This window comes from Lingula anatina, chromosome 1 (assembly GCF_051362555.1).
Source record: "Lingula anatina isolate TDL-2025a chromosome 1, LinAna3.0, whole genome shotgun sequence".
NCBI lineage: Eukaryota > Metazoa > Brachiopoda > Lingulata > Lingulida > Lingulidae > Lingula > Lingula anatina.
Genome location: NC_141767.1, coordinates 9881946 through 9893015, shown reverse-complemented (window position 1 = coordinate 9893015; position 11070 = coordinate 9881946). Strand labels below are relative to the sequence as shown.

Sequence of the window (11070 nt, the reverse complement as noted above, 5' to 3'; positions counted from 1 at the left end):
ACGTGCTTAGATCTGAGTCAGCGTGTTCCATATTTCGCATGATATGAGACGGAGGAAGACAAAACATGAAAGAGAGATTATGATTATTGGACCAACAGACCTTCAAACCGGTGAGTCTAAAGCGTTTAATAAGTTTGGAACAATACCTTTAACTAAAATAGCTCATCAGACTCAGAGCGAAGAGAAAATTCCAGTTAGGCCTAATATAACTGATCACTAAGGGCGATAATTGCGATAATTGTTAAGATGTCAGTAGAATTTTTTCGTGCCAAATTTATTATTTCAAATGAAAAAATGCATTGAGTATTAATTGGTTTGGTAAGTGAGAGAAATTTATAACTGTCCACAGGAAAAACTGAATTCTATGGACTTGACATTTCCTCCCTCGAAAAAAAGAGAAATAAGAAAGAAAGACAAGAAAAAAGAAAGAAAAGAAAAGAAATTACGACCGACCCTACGGTTTATTTAGGTACGTACTATACTTGTTAAAATCATGTTTAAAAATCAAAAATAAATTTTGCCTGCCTACACCCTGTTTAGAGAGTCGCCGCTCGTAAGCCAACTTATCAATATTGTGCGGCCTTTTGGAATAAAAGTTAGGACTTTAAAACCTTATTTTTGGATGAAAAAGTAAAGTTCTTCGCAACAGCGAGATGGCCCTTTTGCTGCTGCAATTGTGCACCGTCCTGAAGCGCCATCTCTTGGACAGGAAGTCACATCTGCCGGGAAGTTCGTCTGGCGTCAGTGAAAGGTAAACGCTGCGAAATAATTGGGGGGGCATTTTTCGCACAACTTTGGTTTATGATTTTCAAAAAAAGGAAAACATAGTTGTTAACCAAAGAAAATGTAATGAATGGACTTTATGGTGCATAGGTCTGCCTCGTTAGTGCACCTCAGTTTTCGGCCTGACAAGTTCCAGTTACGTTCATGGTACATGTAGATCTAGGCCGGGCTACTTTATCTTACGGTAATAAACAGCCTGGCGTGTAAAGCCGAAAACTGAGGCAATTACTAAAGCAGGTTTATATTTTCACCCTGCTTGCCTCAGACTTAGACAAAAGAGTAGTAACGACGGGATTCCAGCGAGGAGTTGGCTGATTTTTCATATGAATATTCCACTGAACTATTTTAATATTCCCATTAGTTTATTTATTGATTTATTCTTTCATTTCATTAGTATCCTTATTCTGGTACAGATGAGTGATTTGGCGAGCAAAAATTGAGATGTCTTCTAATAAATTGGCAGTTGATAAATAATGTTACTTGAAAGTGCACTTTTTTATAAATAGAAAAACAGCAGTGGAGTAGGGCCTACATGCATTCTGGAACCTATACACATGAGTCATATGGGTACAGCATGTCTCAGTTTTGCAACAACCCTTCCCATTACTTTGATCTATTTCCAATGCCTGTGAACTCCATTTTGAATAGTAGGTCTATTCCAAATAAAAGCAGAGAGGGTCAAGTTTACTTTTCACATTTTGGATCCTGAGGGTTAATATTTCATAAAGTGATATTAGACACCACGCCAGAAACCAGACCGTGTCTGCCACAGGCCAATTCAGATGAATACAGGCTATTGCATAACTCTCCCATGCAGTCACTTGCAACAGTGCTGCTTTACTTTTCTCACCAACACATTATTTAATACTAACTCATTCGCGGTCTTTTCATCTTTAAATTTAATGTAGTGCTATGACACAAGAACTATGTTCCCCATTGAGAGTTATTTGTGCTAGGGTCAAAGGCATATGTTATAAAGTCACATCTGTTATTATTATATTGACATTCATTTATCATACTATCAAAGACAACATTCATTCATCATTCTATCAAAGACTAGATTGGACTCTGGAGTTTGGAATTACATGCTTATAGGTAGATTATTTTTAAAACACCAGGTGGGCAAACATTTGATGATTTGCCACTCGTTACAGGACTTTGGACACACGCAAACTCTTAATTTCTTAGTGTGTTTTAAAGAATATTAATATTGTATATCAGTATTTGCCATAGCTGGTCTGTAAAAGCAACACAAGCATATTGGTAAGTAATGTTGTCTCTGATTGATTTATCAAATAAGAATTAAAATATGTGTTTAAGAATTGTGTGAGATGCCATTTTTGATAGCTTTTAATACCATATACATACAAATTTATTTTGGTCTTAATATATAAAGTGTTTGATCTCCATTGTTACTTAAATGCTAGATATTGTTAAAAGCATTATATTTTAAGCCAATCATAAAATCTTTATGGCTGCATGTTGACTAGCTATAACACATTAAATGTTGCATATTTATTGCTATATCCCCATTTAATGTTGATTCCTTATCACACATATGCCATACTCTAGCATGCTAAAGTGATATAACTGAAACCCCACCATCCTATAGAGGTTATTTGAAGTTTGCTGATAACAACTTTGCTTGCTAAAGGCTCAAAATCCACTAGTATTGAGATGTAGACTTGACAACTCAGATATTTAGGAGGAAATTGATTTGGTAACTGCTACTGCATTGTTTTATCAGAAAAACAAATTGCATGCTTAAATTCTAGCAGTGAAATTCAGTGGAAACCTCAACTCTTTCAGATTGCTGGTGCCACATGCCTTAATGCTTGGTCATCTGTGTTTAAAAAATGATGTAAACCTTGAAATTAATTATTTTAAAAAATGAAATATGACACCTGATTGAAGTTGAATTTCCATATCTAAATGACTGGACTGACAAGGTAAGAGAAATCTAAACAAACCTGGAGGCTGCCAGTTCTTGGATGAACTGGTAGTAACATATATTCTCTCTCTGGAAGAATATTTGTCCCCATTTATATAAATAATATTAATACCATATATTTCAAAGTCTGCTTGAGATTAAAAGAACCATTTAATATTCATTTTATTTGCTTTTTTATGATATAAACTAAAATGAAAAATAATCCTCTCATTATCAGTAGTTTTATAGAATAAGCTGACTATCACTCTTTGAAAATATAAACCCCCAAATATCCTACACATTTATTTTTCATCTTCACTGTCATTTGAACAGTTATATGCATTCTTAGCATTTTATATTGCACAAAGGGCAATTCCAGAGCAGAGATAGAAAAATTTATATTTTTTTGACACTAAAGTTCTGGCTATTTTAAAAGAAAATGAAGAATTTAAAACAATGGAAAGTGAATGGATTGTCCTTCAGAGAAAAATTAAACACTTTGTAATCTATTACTGAAAAGTAAACACACCCTTGAAAAATAATAATCTTAATAATACCGATAAAATGAATTGTTATTGTAACTGCACAAATTGCCTTATTGTATAGAATATTGATATTCTTTTAAAGTTTTAGCTTAGAAACAGGTGTGATACACATTAACTAAATTTAAATGACAGTATTGGTAATGCATTTTCTTGTAATGTGGACTTACTTGATTTGAACATAAAGGATTTTTTGCCAAAGTAAATCACTTATATAGATTCCTCATATCTCTTCCAACCTTTTTCTTATTTACTTTGATCTGATTCAAATTAAAATAGATACATTTTTAAGCAGGCAGTGCAACTTAATGGGAAGATCCATTAGTGATAAAGTTTTTGTCTTGCTGTCAATTCTTTTAATCTCTTATTAGTTCATCTTTATGTTGGTTATCTTCAGCTGTATCTTTATGTTTTAAAAAATTCTAGATTAATAAATAACTTTTTATTGATATTTGATTTTTATTAATTGGAAGTATGTAAGTACATTATATCTGACAATTTGTGTTTGCTTAGCCTTAGCATTATCTATATACCCATGTGTAGGAAAGTAAACCAGGATTATTTAATAAAGTAATCACAGGTATTATCAGTGGGTGTGAGTCATTTGTCAACTGTTGGCTTCTAATCTGCTCCTTAAACCTTAGACCACTGAACTGTTATAATTACACTGTTTTCAAAGTATGTACATGTATTGATTATTTTGAAATGGGGCTCTATGATGTTTGCTTGAATATTACATATTGTCTGAGATACTTAAATATTTAATATGCCAGTTTACTTTTTATATTGAGTAGTTAAAATGGATGTCATGTTTGAAATCATCAAAAAGTTATTTCTTATACACTCTGGGTTGTCTGGCATTTTAAGGTCGCACAAAAAATCTTGAATTTAAGTAGGTGTTGTAATTAAATGTCAGAAAGAAAGGATGAGGTCACCAGCATTTAAGTTCAGACATGTTAACATGCATACTTACATGAGTAAGAGCTACCAAACTACCAATATAGATAAACATGCAGTCCAGTGTTTTTTAAGATAAAAACTATCTATAGAGCCACTGAGGAATCCTCGTGGACACTTTTCTATACAACACTGCCTATGAACTCTCATCTTCTTATAGGAGGCGTGTTTACCCTTTGTTCTTCAGACAAGAGAATAAATGTTAGATAAATTTGTTTTTTCCTTTAAAAGGTCGATGCCATTCTGGTTTTAGTTTTAGTTTGATTTCACCTTTAGTGACCCATCTTGACTTTGTGCTTCTTTAGGAAATTTTGTCTAAAGCAATGGGCCCCTTGGGTGCACAACTACATTTGGAATACATGTATCGGACTTTGAACAAAGTGGCATGTGATAGTGTAAAGAAAAGTTGTAGACAGGAGATATTATGGCCCCCTTGAGGAGAGGTGACATTTGTGACACATTCACACATTGATAGGCAAGATGAATGAATCTCATGGTGATGTTTACTTTGAAATAGAAAGATCAAACATGACCTGAAAATGCAGACTTGATACCCTCATATAATTGTTTATCTTATGATTTGAAGCATTTGGATTTGTCCTAAAATTAAAACTATATCATCTGCTGATAAGTCTTTAAGTTTGTATAGAACATTGGTCTCTGGCTTGATTAGTGCTAATTTTTTTAAATCTTTGGTTTCATTGAAATAAAAAAATCTCTTTTTCCTTTCTCTCTCTCTCCCTCCCTCCCTCTCTCTCTCTCTCTCTCTCTCTCTCTCTTATTCTACAAGTAGATGTATTTCATACCCTATATCTCATGCCCTTTCTCATTTTTCCCCTTCTTTCCAATTATTCTTGCACTTGACTGTATGAGAACTTTTTTGTTTTGACCACCATGAATAGATTTGAACAAAAAAGGGCACATGCTATATAGTTGCATTAGCCAGATTCAACTTTATATTATAATTGCTATAAAACACAGGTAAATACTGTAAGCCTGTGAAGTCCCGCTGGACAAACAATCCACTTTGTAAATGGTTTAAAAGGCTACCAGATTCCATGAATAGAACACAGAGAGTTAGTTTTTATTTAGTCGTCTGGCTTGGGTGAAAGATTGAGGCATGTTACGGTCTAATTGCGTGCAAACTTTTCGACCCGATTTAATGCCTGGTATTTCAAAGCGCCGAACAATCAGGTGATTATAGGGTGATTGACCAAGGTAAACAACGTCTCCATTGGTGTTGGCTCAGGCTGAGGTCTCTTATACATACATATACACTAAAGCCTTGAGGTAAAGGAAAAGTGTTTTACTGTTGTATTAACATCCAGTTCTTTATCTGTGTTTCTTTGTTTGGGGATTTTCATTTCAGTTTATATACACACACCAGCGGTTCTGTGTTCATAATACTTGCGGTGAGATTGAGGACAGGTAAGATACTGGAACGGAAAGTCTAAGAGTTCAAGACACCATTGATAAACAGACGACAAATACTCATTTAAAAATTATAATATTGTTTAATTTTCCTTCCAGTATTCAACTTCAAGTTGGGACCTCTGGATTTTATGAGCAATTCTTTTGATCTTTATTGAAAGATCCAGGTATGAAATTTCATTCAGTTCTGTTTTATTTTCCATGATGTCTGTTAACAATCAACATTTGTTCAGGATATTTGAAGACATTAATGATGGGAGTTAATTGGAGAAGAACAGACCTCTTGGTGTATTAATTTGTAGAAATTTAAAAATTTCAATTTGTCAGGTAAATTTTGGCTATTATTGCTATTTTAATTAGAATCGTGGCAAAAAAGTTATTAAATTTTGGTGTATAACAAATTTAATATTCTGGTCACACTGATTATTTGTTAGTATTTTTCTCCCTTTCAACCTCCCTTGTGTGGTAGCCAATTTTAAAAACTGATCTAGGTCATCTTAGAGATGGCTGTGTGATTTTGTTATAGTATTATTTTTTGCAGCATAATTTAAACAACTGTCCTTGTTAAGATCTGGAGAATTTCAAGTATGTTTTGTAGTTCTTTAAAAATTGAAGCATGACTAGACACAAGAGATGGCTTTAAATTTTATGCTGAGTTGTTATCAAATTGTGTCTTTGTGTGGTATTATATAGTGAGGCGTTATTAGGCCCATACAAGTTTATTTTATTTCCACAGCTAATGATTAATAATTTGGCTAAAGATGATAAAACATGTTTGTTTTTCCCCTTGGTTTATCATAATTTTTGGACTAAGTTATTTAATAGAACAAAAAAAAAAAAAAATGCTGGAATCACCCCTCTGTAAATGTGTAGAAAGTTGGACAATATAGAAGATGGTTTATCTATTTCATTCAAGGCCCTTGTGCCAGACTGTGTTAGTTGATTTTTATCAGTGTAATCCTTAGCACAATTGCTGGCTCTACTGGATTGCAGTCTAACTTGATGTGCTTTTGGTAAATTTTCTCAACCGTCACAATGAGTACACTGTGAAGATGACATGCTTGGAAAGATATGTGCTGCAGAGTATGGCACCAATGTAATGCCAGTTACTGTAGTTAGTCCCCATGACTTGTCTAAGATAACTAGTGTGTTCACAGACCATAACTCAGAGGATTTTGCCACACCTAATATTTAATCAGCAGATGTCAAATTGGCTTTGCATGATACCATTTGTGCTTGTTTCAATTATCCCAATTGCTATCAGAATTAAAGGTAAATTCGCTATCAAGTCACCAAACTATAGATCTTGACCCTGTCTAGATGAGATGGCACCCTGAGCCTGCAGCAGACGGGCACCAGAAGTTTGTTTGTCTTTTCTAACAATAAGACACTTCAGTGTTGATAAGGAAGGAGATAGCCACTTGAGAGTGATGGGACTGCATTGTGCCTCCTCTTGCCCAACAGCAAGTTGACAAATTTATCAATCATTTCACTTTGGTTCAAGCAATTTGAGGAGGTTTGGAAAATATCCGGAAGGAACTTGACATTCTTCTATTAAATAATGGGTCTCAAAATTACTGACAAGTTGTTCGTTTGAACGCACTCCAATGATTCCACAATACTGTCTATAAATGTCATTAGATTTATAAATGTTTGCTTTTGCGGTAAAAATGTATCACTTAGGAAATATCACTGTATAAGGGCATTGTCAATGCCCATGCCATGCTAACAGCCCTGGTGGGCAACTCTTATCAGTTTATTTAATCAGACCTAGTATAATATATCTTCAGATTCTTTAACCACTTAACAAACAGAGAGTCCACGACACTGGTCTCCTGTCAATAAATAAAGGGGGTGTGCATGGGTGCTGGTAGAACACAGTGGGGAACCAGATATGAGCAGGCTAATATTCCGTCCTTATTCAGTATTATATAGGATCAGGCTCATTAATCCCTCTACTGTGCATTACTGTTAAGCTCTTATACTGACCGGGTGCAGAATGACGTAACCAATAGAAATAATATAACAGGAGAGAATGGGTTCAGGTACCATTTAGGTCTTATTTATACGGAAATATTATGTGTTAGGTATATGGAATTTTCTCCTGTGGTGATACCAGCTTTTATAAAGACCTATTTCAGATTGCTTTAAATTACACAATACAGTATTTGTTTGGGATGTAAAGAAATTTACCGAGGTTTCTTCTTGAGGAATGTTGGTCACAAAGTCAAACAGTCCAGTAGAAAGCTTATGAGAAATTATGCGTTGACTAAGAAGTTTTTAATCACTTGAAAATTAATACCAGCACAAGCTTTGGAGTTGGACATCAAGTTTGGTTTGTTTTGAGTATTGTATCGAAGGTGTTAAAGTCAGGCTTGTTTTATGTTGGTATAATTAGCAGGTATACACACTGCGGCATACATGAAAGTTATCAGAAGTGTGCACATTTGCATGGTGATTTCTTCTTGAACTTTGATCTCCAAATGAGCATTGGGTTGCCACGTATGGTAGCCATTTGGCATGGATTAAATAGGCTAATGATGGGGAGAAGAAAAGATAAAACTTATTTCTCAATGAAAAGTTTTCATCAAAAGGGTAACATTTGAGGCATACATATTATGTGGAGAAAGGAAAATATTAGAGTCCTAAATAAACACAGACCTATAGAAAGTATGAAAATATTGGGATGCTAAACAAGTGCACTGCAAACCTTTCTTTATCCTGTTCTTTAGCCTTGTTGTTCAGCCAGTTGTTAGCTGGAAATTCAACTGTACTCAGTAACAGCTTCAGAAATTTTCTTTAACTGACTTCACTGACCTACAGTTTTAACAGTCGGTTAAACAGTTAGGAATGCTATTATTGTCCTTTCCTATAAAGCTGGTTTTATTCCTCGTTGGTGAAGTTATAAATATGCAAATTTACCCTGAGGCAAAGTTTTCTATGTCTGTCTGCTGAGGCCCCCTTGTGGTGTAGTGGTAAAATGGCCTGTCTTCGTAACTGGTAAACCAAAGATAACAAAAGGTAGCTTACTTTCTAACTTAACTTTCTGGCTTCCGGATCACTGAAGCATGGATTTGTCACAGGGTTTTATTCAAAATGAAAGGCAGTTGTAGTACATAATAAAATGAAGGTGTTTTTGAATTTTTGTTAATAGTGGACCAAGCTGTGCCAGTCAATGAAAGGACTACTTGTCCCTTCTTCTGTGCCTTTGATGGTGGTGTTGGTTAAATCAAGTGAAAAGTCAAACTCCCTAGGGTATAGAATAGGCTCATAATTTTCTGCACTTTTAGTTAGACTACATTTGGAACTCCCCATCTGATTGAATGAGCCCAGTGTATGATTTTTTTTTTTTTTTTGTTATTTCTTGATCCTCTTCTAGATATGTTTCAGTCATTTGTTCAGCCCATTTAAGGTGTAGAGAGCTTAGCATGTAATTTGCAGTGTTGGACTAATATTAAGTTAGGTTTTGGTAAGCATTTGATTTATCTGCTCATTGATAATGTTGTGTTGAATGGGGGGAAAAACTGATGGTTGATTTATGAATCTATACCTTGGCTGACACATGCTCTGCTAACTGTCTAACCTTTTGAGTCTAATAAGGGTTAAGGTTTATAAACTTTTTGACTTTTAGACAGCTTAGTGGTAGGGTGAAAAAATACCTTCTTAAACCCAACTGCCAGAGGAGACCAACAGTGAAATAAAAGTAGGAAAAACATTTATAGAAGAAAAAAATCATAATAATAATGATGATATTAAACAGAAGTGCATGACAATTATCTTCTTCTCAACCTCTTTTTTTTTTCCAGATTCTCCCCTTCGGGTCTTGAGATTGTGATATCTATCCACTGGCCATTAGCTGTCCAAACACTGAACTCACAGAAGGGCATGGTGTATGAAGCCAGCCAATCAGAAGACAGCATTGAGAGGAGTATATAAACATCCTCAGTCAGGGCTAGCTATAAGCTGGGCAGCAGAGTTAGTGGCTTACATTTATACTTAGAAGGTGAACACCTCAGGAACAGGGGCACTCTCAGTGACTGCAGGCTAGAAAGTTCAAGAAGTGAGAGGGGGTCCTAGCTTTGAGAAGGATTTTACCAAAGGAGGAAAAGAAAGTGGGACTTTGTCAGCCTGTAGCAAAAGAAAGAGAGGTGCATTCCCTCTAGACTGCTTAATTGCTATTTTAGTAGCTAAACTTCATTAGCCCCAGTGCAAGTGGTGCTTTTATTTCAAGAAACTTGAACTAGTTCCGTTTTACAGTTGGACTGCTAGTAACATTGCGTGATTTTATTGTTTACAAATAACATTTTAGTTTTTACACCATGGCTTTGTCAAACAAAATAGGCATTATTTCTTCATCCTGTGCATTATTTGCATTGATTTTGATGATGGAGACTGGACTGGTTCATAGTGGCTGCTTGGAGGCAAAACTCTGCTGCTCTGGTCGCAATGACACTTGCCGTGTGAAAGGGGACAGAGATTCCAAACTGATGAATGCCCTGAGCCCCTCTGGACCACAGTATTGCTACTGTGATGAAGGGTGCCATGCCACAAAAGACTGCTGCAGAGATAGGGAAGAATCTTGTGGAGGAGGTAGGTTTTATTTTTAACTCACCAGTTTGATTTGATATCATGTTCTGTATGATGAAAATTTTATTTTAAAGTAAGCAATTTTTTTTTCAAAGAAATTTAGAAATGGTTCTGTGAAACTTAGTTGATTTTCTTTTGGGAATGTATTACTAAAATTGAACAGACTGGCTGGGAATGTGGTTTTTATTTATATAACAGTTTAGTCCAGCTTATTATTTCCCCTTTGTGTCTGGTTTGCAATAATTACTCTAATCATAGCAGACAATTCAAGTTTTGACATTCACACCACTGGTTAAGATCCCAACTTCCTGTAGATATAATTTCCAGTGCAAAATGTGTTCACCATCCTGAAGCTGACCTTGTATGGAACAGATCCCCTTTTGTTCTGTTTGTGAAACGCCACTTCAGACATTGTCTGGAGATTGTGAAAAGAGAAAAAAATTATGTGCAGGGATCAGAACATTAAAGAAAAGAAAAAATCAATAGTATTTGTAAGGCAAGATAGGATTATCCTGCTGTATATATGACACGATCTAGGCTCCCTTGTGGGGGTTCATTCTTTTATGAGGAAAAAAACTTGGGGAAGCAGATAAAGATTATAGTATCTCGTCTTGGTTATCTGCCTGGAAGAGAAATGTGCCTAATTTAGATATGTACTTATTTTCTTAATTTGTATTAAAAAGAGAGAGAGCACATTTCTAATCCAAATTATGGTTTATGGTAGCAGCGTATGGAAATGTTTAACCAGTTGTTGGGGTGCAGATGGCTCTGGTTTTAGTAAGTACTGTTCACAGTTTCTAAACAGCACTTAAAGAGGAGAGGCAACAGAGGTAAACATTT

General features: G+C 35.0%; 1 protein-coding gene across 3 annotated transcripts in view; it reads left to right on the top strand.

Annotated features, from left to right (window-relative positions):
- The first annotated feature begins 627 nt into the window (after positions 1–627).
- LOC106156583 (somatomedin-B and thrombospondin type-1 domain-containing protein) overlaps positions 628–11070 on the top strand; it is a 41197-nt gene continuing 30754 nt past the window's right edge. The window contains exons 1-3 of one of the 3 annotated variants that reach the window (XM_087016577.1): positions 659–751; positions 5743–5810; positions 9450–10233. In XM_087016577.1, coding sequence (XP_086872703.1) covers positions 9963–10233 — 271 coding nt within the window. In that variant the 5' untranslated portion in view covers positions 659–751; positions 5743–5810; positions 9450–9962. Of the gene's footprint in view, positions 752–5742; positions 5811–9449; positions 10234–11070 lie in introns of all 3 variants that reach the window. The other 2 variants (XM_087016585.1, XM_087016580.1) reach the window with 2 other exon arrangements.